The sequence below is a fragment of the Pyrgilauda ruficollis genome, unplaced genomic scaffold, assembly GCF_017590135.1.
Source record: "Pyrgilauda ruficollis isolate IOZ18807 unplaced genomic scaffold, ASM1759013v1 scaffold985, whole genome shotgun sequence".
Classification (NCBI taxonomy): Eukaryota; Metazoa; Chordata; class Aves; order Passeriformes; family Passeridae; genus Pyrgilauda; species Pyrgilauda ruficollis.
Genome location: NW_024531988.1, coordinates 1 through 11,104, shown reverse-complemented (window position 1 = coordinate 11,104; position 11,104 = coordinate 1). Strand labels below are relative to the sequence as shown.

The 11,104-nt window shown below is 41.1% G+C and overlaps 1 protein-coding gene and 1 long non-coding RNA gene across 2 annotated transcripts; both read right to left on the bottom strand.

The window, feature by feature from the left end:
• Positions 1-249: 249 nt before the first annotated feature.
• On the bottom strand, positions 250-7,542 carry DSN1 (DSN1 component of MIS12 kinetochore complex; the record flags this gene model as incomplete). The annotated part of the gene is made up of 6 exons (XM_041490126.1): positions 7,295-7,542; positions 7,167-7,212; positions 5,380-5,634; positions 4,154-4,227; positions 1,000-1,072; positions 250-337 (listed from the first exon to the last, which is right to left on the bottom strand). Coding segments are annotated over exons 1-6 (698 nt in total), but the record flags the coding sequence as incomplete, so codon positions are not given.
• Positions 7,543-7,760: 218 nt separating this feature from the next.
• On the bottom strand, positions 7,761-10,101 carry LOC121365719. The gene is made up of 2 exons (XR_005957060.1): positions 9,537-10,101; positions 7,761-8,614 (listed from the first exon to the last, which is right to left on the bottom strand). It is a non-coding gene; the product is annotated as an uncharacterized LOC121365719 (long non-coding RNA).
• Positions 10,102-11,104: the final 1,003 nt, after the last annotated feature.

Sequence of the window (11,104 nt, the reverse complement as noted above, 5' to 3'; positions counted from 1 at the left end):
AAAAAAAATGCTGGAATTCACCCGAAATCCTGGAATTTCGGTGAAATCCAAAGCTGTCCCAAAATCCCAGAATCTTCAAGGCTGGAAAAGCCCAAAATTCCCCCCAAATCAAAGTTTTTTGGGGATTTTCATGGGATTTTTCCCCTTCCCAGGTTGGAAATTCCCAATTTTTTTTTGCATTTCCATGGATTTTGGCCCCTCCCAGGCTGGAAATTCCCAAATTTTGGGGTTTTTGCCCCAAACCCTCACCCTGGGCTGGGCTCCAGGCACTTCCTGAGGGTCCCATCGTGGAGCAGCCTCTGCAGGAGCCTCTGGAATTCCTCAGAGCCCTTCTGGACTGGGAAAAAATGGGAAAAAAATCATTAAAAACCACCCTGGCATTAATGAGTTACTAATTATTAATTAATTGTTTATGAATTGATTATTTTTTGTGGGATTCAGGGATTGAAGGTCGTTTTCCTGATTATTTTTTTACCCAAATTCCTGAATTTTTGAGGAAGCAGGAAGACCCAGGAATCCCTCAGGACCTCTTTTGACCCACCCCAATTAATTATTGATTAATTATCAATTAATTAATAATTAACTCAATTTTTTTTCTCATGTCCCTGTCTTTTTTTTTAACCAAAATTCCCAATTTTTTTGGCAATCAGGAGCCCCCAGGAGCTGCTCTGACCCTCCCCCAATCAATTACTGGTAATTATTAATTAACTATTCATTAATTACCAACTAACATATTCATTAACTTCTATTTTATTCATATTCCTGTGTTTTTTTAAATCAAATTCCTGAATTTTTGAGCAATCAGGAAGACCCAGGAACCCCTCAGGACCTTTTTTGACCCCCTCGGAATTAATTATAAATTAATTCTTAATTAATTCCGCTGCTTTTATCCCAAAAATCCCGAATTTTTGGGGTCTCCGCCCATTTGGGGAGTCGGAAATTTGGGATTTTGAGGGGAAAAATCCCAAATTTGGGGGTTTTGGAGGCTCCAATCCCAACCTTTGGCAGCGAAAGCCTCGGGGTCGAATCCCTCGGATTGCTCCAGGACCTGCTGCAACTTCCGGGCAGAAAACTGGGGAGAAATGGGGAAAATTCAACAAAAAATGGGAAAAATCCAACAAAAAATAGGAATTATCCAACAAAAAACAGGAAAAATGGGCTTTTATCCCAATTTTCTGAGGGTTAAAACAAAGATTTGGAGCCCAAACTCCTTTTTTTCGTGTGTGTGAGGAGTATGGGAAAGGATTTTTTGGGAGGAAAATTCCAGGATTTTGGTAAATTCCAGAATTTTGGAGGATTTTAACATTTTCAGGAGGTGCTCCAGCCCTGGAAGTGTACCAAAATCCCAGGATTTGGGTAAATTCCAGGATTTTTGAGGTAATTCCATGATTTTTGTGAATTTTATGATTCTCAGGAGTTGCTCCATCCCTGGAAATGCCAAAAAAATTCCAGAATTTTGGTGAATTTACCTGGAAGCTGGAGAGGAGGAGGAGGGAGAGACGTTGGACTTCAGGAAGATCCAGGCTGATGGATTTGCTCAAATCTGGGAAAAAAGGGGTTAAAAATGGTGAAATTCCCAAAAAAATCAGCTGGAATTTCAACCAGAATTCCCCCAAAAGCAGCTGGGGCAGGGCAGGGTGTGGGAAAAGCAGGAAAAAAAGGAAGAAAACTCAAATTTAAGGAGGAAAATGGGGGAAAGGAAGAGGAAAAATCGAATTTAATGGGGAAAATGGGGAAAAAATAGAGAGAAAAAGGCACAAAAGTGGGGGAAAATGGGGGAAAAATCAAATTTAAGGTGAAGAATTGGGTAAAATCGAAAAAAAAAATCCCATTTAAGGGACAAGAATAGAGAAAATTGGAAAAAGGAAGAGGAAAAGTCACATTTAAGGATTGATCGGGGTGGGGGAAATGAGGAAAAAATCAAATTTAAGGGTGAAAAATGGGGAAAAATGGAGAGAAAAAATTAACAGGGATCAAAAATGGGGGGAAATAGGAAAAAAATCCCATTTAAGGGTGAAAAATGGGAAAAATTATGAGGGAAAGTCACATTTAAAGAATAAAAAAGGGGGGAAAATGGGAAAAAGAGAGGGGAAAGTCTCACTTAAGGATCAAGAATGGGGAAAATAAGAAAGTCTCCAATTGAAGGGGGGCCCAGGAACCCCTCAGGACCTTTTTTGACCCCCTCGGAATTAATTATAAATTAATTCTTAATTAATTCCGCTGCTTTTATCCCAAAAATCCCGAATTTTTGGGGTCTCCGCCCATTTGGGGAGTCGGAAATTTGGGATTTTGAGGGGAAAAATCCCAAATTTGGGGGTTTTGGAGGCTCCAATCCCAACCTTTGGCAGCGAAAGCCTCGGGGTCGAATCCCTCGGATTGCTCCAGGACCTGCTGCAACTTCCGGGCAGAAAACTGGGGAGAAATGGGGAAAATTCAACAAAAAATGGGAAAAATCCAACAAAAAATAGGAATTATCCAACAAAAAACAGGAAAAATGGGCTTTTATCCCAATTTTCTGAGGGTTAAAACAAAGATTTGGAGCCCAAACTCCTTTTTTTCGTGTGTGTGAGGAGTATGGGAAAGGATTTTTTGGGAGGAAAATTCCAGGATTTTGGTAAATTCCAGAATTTTGGAGGATTTTAACATTTTCAGGAGGTGCTCCAGCCCTGGAAGTGTACCAAAATCCCAGGATTTGGGTAAATTCCAGGATTTCTGAGGTAATTCCATGATTTTTGTGAATTTTATGATTCTCAGGAGTTGCTCCATCCCTGGAAACGCCGAAAAATTCCAGGATTTTGGTTAATTTTAGGATTTTTCAGGAGCTGCTCAAGCCCTGGAAGGAGCAAAAAAATCCAGAATTTTGGGTGAATTTACCTGGAAGCTGGAGAGGAGGAGGAGGGAGAGACGTTGGACTTCAGGAAGATCCAGGCTGATGGATTTGCTCAAATCTGGGAAAAAAGGGGTTAAAAATGGTGAAATTCCCAAAAAAATCAGCTGGAATTTCAACCAGAATTCCCCCAAAAGCAGCTGGGGCAGGGCAGGGTGTGGGAAAAGCAGGAAAAAAAGGAGGAAAACTCAAATTTAAGGAGGAAAATGGGGGAAAGGAAGAGGAAAAATCGAATTTAATGGGGAAAATGGGGAAAAATAGAGAGAAAAAGGCACAAAAGTGGGGGAAAATGGGGGAAAAATCAAATTTAAGGTCAAGAATTGGGTAAAATCGAAAAAAAAAATCCCATTTAAGGGACAAGAATAGAGAAAATTGGAAAAAGGAAGAGGAAAAGTCACATTTAAGGATTGATCGGGGTGGGGGAAATGAGGAAAAAATCAAATTTAAGGGTGAAAAATGGGGAAAAATGGAGAGAAAAAATTAACAGGGATCAAAAATGGGGGGAAATAGGAAAAAAAATCCCATTTAAGGGTGAAAAATGGGAAAAATTATGAGGGAAAGTCACATTTAAGGACCAAGAGGGGGAAATGGGAAGAAGAAAGGGGCAAAGTCACATTTAAGGATCAAGAATGGGGAAAATAAGAAAAACTCCAATTGAAGGGGAAAAATCAGGAAAAAGAAGAGGAAAAATAATCACACTTGAGGGAAAAAAATGGGAAAAGAAAGAGGAAAAATCACAATGGGGGGAAAAATCTCGAATCCCTCGGATTGCTCCAGGACCTGCTGCAACTTCCGGGCAGAAAACTGGGGAGAAATGGGGAAAATTCAACAAAAAATGGGAAAAATCCAACAAAAAATAGGAATTATCCAACAAAAAACAGGAAAAATGGGCTTTTATCCCAATTTTCTGAGGGTTAAAACAAAGATTTGGAGCCCAAACTCCTTTTTTTCGTGTGTGTGAGGAGTATGGGAAAGGATTTTTTGGGAGGAAAATTCCAGGATTTTGGTAAATTCCAGAATTTTGGAGGATTTTAACATTTTCAGGAGGTGCTCCAGCCCTGGAAGTGTACCAAAATCCCAGGATTTGGGTAAATTCCAGGATTTCTGAGGTAATTCCATGATTTTTGTGAATTTTATGATTCTCAGGAGTTGCTCCATCCCTGGAAACGCCGAAAAATTCCAGGATTTTGGTTAATTTTAGGATTTTTCAGGAGCTGCTCAAGCCCTGGAAGGAGCAAAAAAATCCAGAATTTTGGGTGAATTTACCTGGAAGCTGGAGAGGAGGAGGAGGGAGAGACGTTGGACTTCAGGAAGATCCAGGCTGATGGATTTGCTCAAATCTGGGAAAAAAGGGGTTAAAAATGGTGAAATTCCCAAAAAAATCAGCTGGAATTTCAACCAGAATTCCCCCAAAAGCAGCTGGGGCAGGGCAGGGTGTGGGAAAAGCAGGAAAAAAAGGAGGAAAACTCAAATTTAAGGAGGAAAATGGGGGAAAGGAAGAGGAAAAATCGAATTTAATGGGGAAAATGGGGAAAAAATAGAGAGAAAAAGGCACAAAAGTGGGGGAAAATGGGGGAAAAATCAAATTTAAGGTCAAGAATTGGGTAAAATCGAAAAAAAAAATCCCATTTAAGGGACAAGAATAGAGAAAATTGGAAAAAGGAAGAGGAAAAGTCACATTTAAGGATTGATCGGGGTGGGGGAAATGAGGAAAAAATCAAATTTAAGGGTGAAAAATGGGGAAAAATGGAGAGAAAAAATTAACAGGGATCAAAAATGGGGGGAAATAGGAAAAAAAATCCCATTTAAGGGTGAAAAATGGGAAAAATTATGAGGGAAAGTCACATTTAAGGACCAAGAGGGGGAAATGGGAAGAAGAAAGGGGCAAAGTCACATTTAAGGATCAAGAATGGGGAAAATAAGAAAAACTCCAATTGAAGGGGAAAAATCAGGAAAAAGAAGAGGAAAAATAATCACATTTAAGGGAAAAAATGGGAAAAGAAAGAGGAAAAGTCACAATGGGGGGGAAATCAGGAAAAGAAAGAGGAAAAATCCCATTTAAGGGAGGAAATGGGAAAAGGAAAAATCACATTTGGGGGGGAAATGGGAAAAAGAAAAATCACATTTGGGGTGGAAATGGGAAAAGAAAGAGGAAAAATCCCATTTAAGGGAGGAAATGGGAAAAGGAAAAATCCCATTTAAGGGAAGAAATGGGAAAAGGAAAAATCCCATTTGGGGCGGAAATAAAATAAAGAGGAAAAACCACATTTTCGGGGTGGGAAATGGGAAAAGAAAGAGGAAAAATCCCATTTAAGGACAAAAACTGGAAAAAAAAAAGAAGTGCCAAAAGGGGAAGAAAGACAGAAACTTCAAAACCCTCACTGACAGACGCCTCAGCGCAGCGCCTCCAGCTCTCCTCAACGCCCCGCCGCCCACCCCCGAGATGGATTTTAATTAAAGGCACGGCAATTAGGCGCTAATGGAGCACTCACCGCGGAGCTCCTGGTGCACGGGGGGCAGCGATTTGCGGCGGGAGCGGCGGCCCTTGAGGCTGGAGCGGCGCCAGGAGCGGCGCTGGTCCTGAGGGCTGGCGACGAGCGGCGACAGTCGGAAGGACTCGAGCGGCGGCTCCTTCCAGGGGCTGCCCGCGGCTCTTCTCTTCCTGCCCGACGAGCTCGGCGTGCCCTTCTTGGCCAGAGGTGTCAAAGGCGCCCCAGCGTGCGCTGCTCCGGCTGCCGAGTCCGGGTCTGAGGGGAAAAGAGGAGAAATCAGCGCAAAAAAAGGGAAAAAGAGACTCGGTGGTGCCCGGGATGCTCGCGGTTTCTTGATCCATGAGAGGAAATGGTTGTGAAAAAACTGTGTTTTGAAAGTTTAATAGGAATAAAATGGTCTTAAAACTCCTCCTCAGCATCTGCTGCCGAGTCCGGGTCTGAGGGGAAAAGCGGCGAAATCAGCGCAAAAAAAGGGAAAAAGAGACTCGGTGGTGCCCGGGCTGCGCTGCCTGCTTCGGATTTCTTAGTTTCACGAGAGGAAATGGTTGTGAAAAACTTCTTTTTAAGGTTTAATAGGAATAAAATGGTCTGGAAACTACTCCTCAGCATCCGCTGCCGAGTCCGGGTCTGAGGGGAAAAGCGGCGAAATCAGCGCAAAAAAAGGGAAAAAGAGACTCGGTGGTGCTCAGGCTGCTCGCGGTTTCTCGATCCATGAGAGGAAATGGTTGTGAAAAACTTCTTTTTAAGGTTTAATAGGAATAAAATGGTTATAAAACTACTCCTCAGCATCCGCTGCCGAGTCCGGGTCTGAGGGGAAAAGCGGCGAAATCAGCGCAAAAAAAGGGAAAAAGAGACTCGGTGATGCTCAGGCTGTGCTGTCCGCTCGGGATTTCGAAATCAGCGCAAAAAAGGGAAAAAGAGACTCGGTGATGCCCGGGCTGTGCTGCCTGCTTCGGATTTCTTAGTTTCATGAGAGGAAATGGTTGTGAAAAACTTCTTTTTAAGGTTTAATAGGAATAAAATGGTCTTGAAACTACTCCTCAGCATCCGTTGCCGAGTCCAGTTGTGAGGGGAAAAGAGGAGAAAAAAAAAGGGAAAAAGAGACTCGGTGGTGCCCGGGCTGCTCGCGGTTAATAAGAATAAAATGGTCTTAAAAATACTCCTCAGCATCCGCTGCCGAGTCCGGGTCTGAGGGGAAAAGAGGAGAAATCAGCGCAAAAAAAGGGAAAAAGAGACTCGGTGGTGCTCAGGCTGCTCGCGGTTTCTTGATCCATGAGAGGAAATGGTTGCGAAAAAACTGGGTTTGAAAAGTTTAGTAGGAATAAAATGGTTATAAAACTACTCCTCAGCATCCGCTGCCGAGTCCGAGTCTGAGGGGAAAAGCGGCGAAATCAGCGCAAAAAAAAGGGAAAAAGAGACTCGGTGATGCCCGGGGCTGCGCTGTCCGCTCGGGATTTCTTGGTTCCATGAGAGGAAATGGTTTTATCAAGGATTTCAGAGCGCTGAACGTGGCTTTTGTGGCTTTATTTTTAAGCGGGAGTTTAGCCAGATCCTGGAGTTTTTGGGGTTTCCAGGGATGGAGCAGCTCCTGAAAATGCTGGAATTTTTGGGCACTTCCAGGGCCTTAAAATACCAAAGTTGCCCCCAAATCCTGGAATTTTCGAGGCTGGAGAAAGCCCAAAATTCCCCCAAATCCAACTTTCCGGCTCGCCACCTCCCAAGCCCCAAAATCACCCAAAGCAGCTCCTCCCTCCACACAGAGCAGCGATTTCCTTCCCTGCCCTTACCTGGCGCGGCCCCTCCGCTCTCAGAGCTGGGTCCGCCGGGGCATCGCTGAGGGGAAAAACCGTTACCCGCCTGGAACCGCGGCCACCCCGCGGCTCCCCCGGCCGGGCTAAGACCTTCCGGCGCTCACCTCGTCCTCTTGTTGCCCGGCCGAGCCCCGCGGGGACGGGGCAGCGGCCGGGCCGGGGGAGCCGCCGGGTCCCACCGCCGCCTCCGCCATGGCGGTTTCCCGCCGCTCGCTTGCCCTCAGCGTCTTGCGCATGCGCGAAACCGGCTCCGGCTTCGCCGCCATCACGGAGCAGGCGCGGGGCGGTGCCTGCCCTCACAGCGGGCACGGAGTCCGCTCCACCCTTCCCACCCCTCACGTTGTACCCTTCTTCCATCCTTCGCCCTCTTCCCGCCTTTCGCGCTCCTCACGCTGCTCCCACCGTGTCTCAACTCTCACTCTGTACCTTCCCCTCACGCCATTCGCGCCCTTTTCCCTCCCCTCACGATCTTCCCGCCCTTTTCCCACCCCTCACGATCTTCCCGCCCTTTTCCCACACCTCACGGTCCTCGCTGAGCCCAAACCTCAGAGAAAAAAAATCAGGAGAAAGTGGGGGGAAAAAAGGAAAAAAAAAAGGCTTTGGAAATTTATTTTCTTTGATAAAGTCTCAACTGAAAAGGGCGGACTCTGAGAACAGCACCAGAACGGCACAAACCCCCTCGAATTCCCATGGGGAAATCCCGTGATTCGGCTGTTTTGTGGTAAATTTGGAGTTTTTAATTTTATTTTTGTACTTTTTCACCAGAAAAAGTGAAGCCATGGAATTTCCCGATACGAAATCCCTTGGAATGACACCAATGGAAGGTCCGGCCTGCGAGCGATGTCCGGCGAGAAGTTTGGTAAAGCAACTTTCCCATGAATTAGCTAAATTAATTAAGAAAAATTTCCTACAGAAATTTCCTATGGAATTCCCTATAGAAAATTCCAATACAGAGAACATCCAATTACAGTAGGGAGGGGTTTAATTCATCTAGAACAGAAATCCCAGAGTAAAAAACCACACGGAAACGAAAATAAATCCATTTTTTTCCGCTGTAAAACTGGAGACAAACACCAAGACTTTTTTTTTTCCTTCTTCATCAGGTTCTTGGTGTAAAATCCAAGTTTTCTTCCTTAAAAAAACTGCATTTTCTGAGGCGAAGTGAAGTTATAAATAATCCCGAGTCGGCGCTGAGAGGTAGAGGTGTCGCTGCCATCACAATCTATTGGCTTGTTCTGAGGTAATTAATTCATTGCGAGTCAGTCATTCGATCGGCCCGTGATTAATTAACGTTAATTGACCTCTCTCCTCTCAAAAAGGTCCTTTTCATTAAGAAATCTTTAATTGGAGGCGTCGCTGCCCGGGTCGGCAGCGGGGGAGGTGATGGACGAGGGGGTGGCTGCGTCCTGCCAGCTGCCATTGGCCTGAGGGGACAGAAAATGTCATTAATTCCTATTAATTGGCATTAAATCATCAAGAAATTACCTGTAGATGGCATTATAGGGCACGGTGTGTTTGGAGGTGAGGGTGGTTTTAAAAGGAAAGAGCAGTGTTGATATCCCAAAAAAATATTATTTTTCCTTTTGTATATTTATGTGTGTGGATATTTATAATTTTATGTAAATATAATATAAATTAGTATATTATAATAATAATGTATTAATATATTTAATAAAGAATTCTAGTTTCCATATAATTTTAATATATACATTTATATAAATTTAATAAGATAAATGTATACTTTTATTTAGTGTTTAATATTAATTTATCATGTCAATACAAATTTTTATTAATATATATTATTTTTAGAAATAAAATATAAATATATTATATTTTTACCTTTAAAAATATTAAGTATATGTCTGTAACTTATACATTTAAATCTAAATTTATATACTTCATTTAATGTATATTAATAGCAATAATAATAGCTATTCGTAATATAAACTAAAATATATAACATACTTATATATTATATGTGAATTTAAAAATAAATTTATAAATATCATAATTATTACTATAATAAAAATATACAACATATATAAATTGTTAACTAATTTATATAAAGATTAATCTAATAATTTTTATATAAATCTATGTTTATATATATTAGAATTATAAATTAAATATAAAATAATAGTACATATGCTAAAAGCTTTAAAGATTTGAAAGTTGATCAACAAATTCCGTTTTTCCCCCCATCCCAACATCAGCCACTATGGGAGAAATAAAAAAATTAAAAATAAAAATTGTCAAAAAATTAAATTAAAAATAAAAATAAATTAAAATACATGTAAAAAAAAATGCAATTTATTGAGAATATTTAGGAATGAAACCCCAGCTGACCTCGAGGCGCGGCGTGGAGTACAAAGGGCTCCCCACGAGGGGCTCGAACCTCCCCGGCTGCTGCAGGACGTGCTGCAGGGAATCCAGCTGAAAATCCAGGAAAAAAATTAAAAATAAAGTTAAAAAATGAATTTGAAAATTCCCAAAATGGGAATTTTTCAGGTAGAGTTTATGAGGGAATCCAGCTGAAAATCCAGGAAAGAAAAAGTGAAAAATAAAGTTAAAAAATGAATTTAAAAATTCCCAAAATGGGAATTTTCCAGGTAGAGTTTATGAGGGAATCCAGCTGAAAATCCAGGAAAAAAATTAAAAATAAAGTTAAAAAATGAATTTGAAAATTCCCAAAATGGGAATTTTTCAGGTAGAGTTTCTGAGGGAATCCAGCTGAAAATCCAGGAAAGAAAAAGTGAAAAATAAAGTTAAAAAATGAATTTAAAAATTCCCAAAATGGGAATTTTTCAGGTAGAGTTTCTGAGGGAATCCAGCTGAAAAATCCAGTAAAAAAAAGGGAAAGAAAGAGTGAAAAATAAAGTTAAAAAATGAATTTAAAAATTCCCAAAATGGGAATTTTTCAGGTAGAGTTTCTGAGGGAATCCAGCTGAAAAATCCAGTAAAAAAAAGGGAAAGAAAGAGTGAAAAATAAAGTTAAAAAATGAATTTAAAAATTCCCAAAATGGGAATAATTTCAGTGAGAAATTCAAAATTTCACTAGGAATTTTACAGGGAATTTCGGTGAGAATTTCACCAAGAATTTCAGAATTTAATGAAGAATTTCATCCCTAATTCCAACAGGAATTTCGGTGAGAATTTCACTCCTGATGTGAACAGGAATTTCAGAGTTTCAGTGGGAATTTCAGTGAAAAATTCAACATTTCAATAGGAATTTTTACAAAGAATTTCAGAATTTAATGAAGAATTTCAGATTTTCAGTGGGAATTTCAGGAATTTCAGACTTTTTCAGTAAAACCAGCAATTTAAACAATCCCAAACCTTTAAATACTCCTTAAAATTGAAATAATAATCTGAAAGCATCAATTCCTCTGGAATCCAGGCAGAAATTTGGATTATTTCCCATTTTTCCCCCTGGGATCCAGGGCAGAAATTTGGATTTTTCCCCATTTTTCCTCTAGAATCCAGGGCAGAAATTTGGATTTTTTCCTTGATTTTTCCTCTGGATTCCAGGGCAGAAATTTGAATTTATTTCCCATTTTTCCCCTGGAATCCAGGCAGAAATTTAGATTTTTCCCTCTGGAATCCAGGGCAGAAATTTGGATTTTTCCCTCTGGGATCCAGGGCAGAAATTTGAATTATTTCCCATTTTTCCCCTGGAATCCAGGCAGAAATTTAGATTTTTCCCTCTGGAATCCAGGGCAGAAATTTGGATTTTTCCCTCTGGGATCCAGGGCAGAAATTTGAATTATTTCCCATTTTTTCCCTGGAATCCAGGCAGAAATTTGAATTTTTCCCCATTTTTCCCCCTGGAATCCAGCCAGAAATTTGATTTATTCCCCATTTTCCCCTGGGATCCAAGCAGAAATTCGGATTTTCCCCGGGATCCAGGCAGAAAT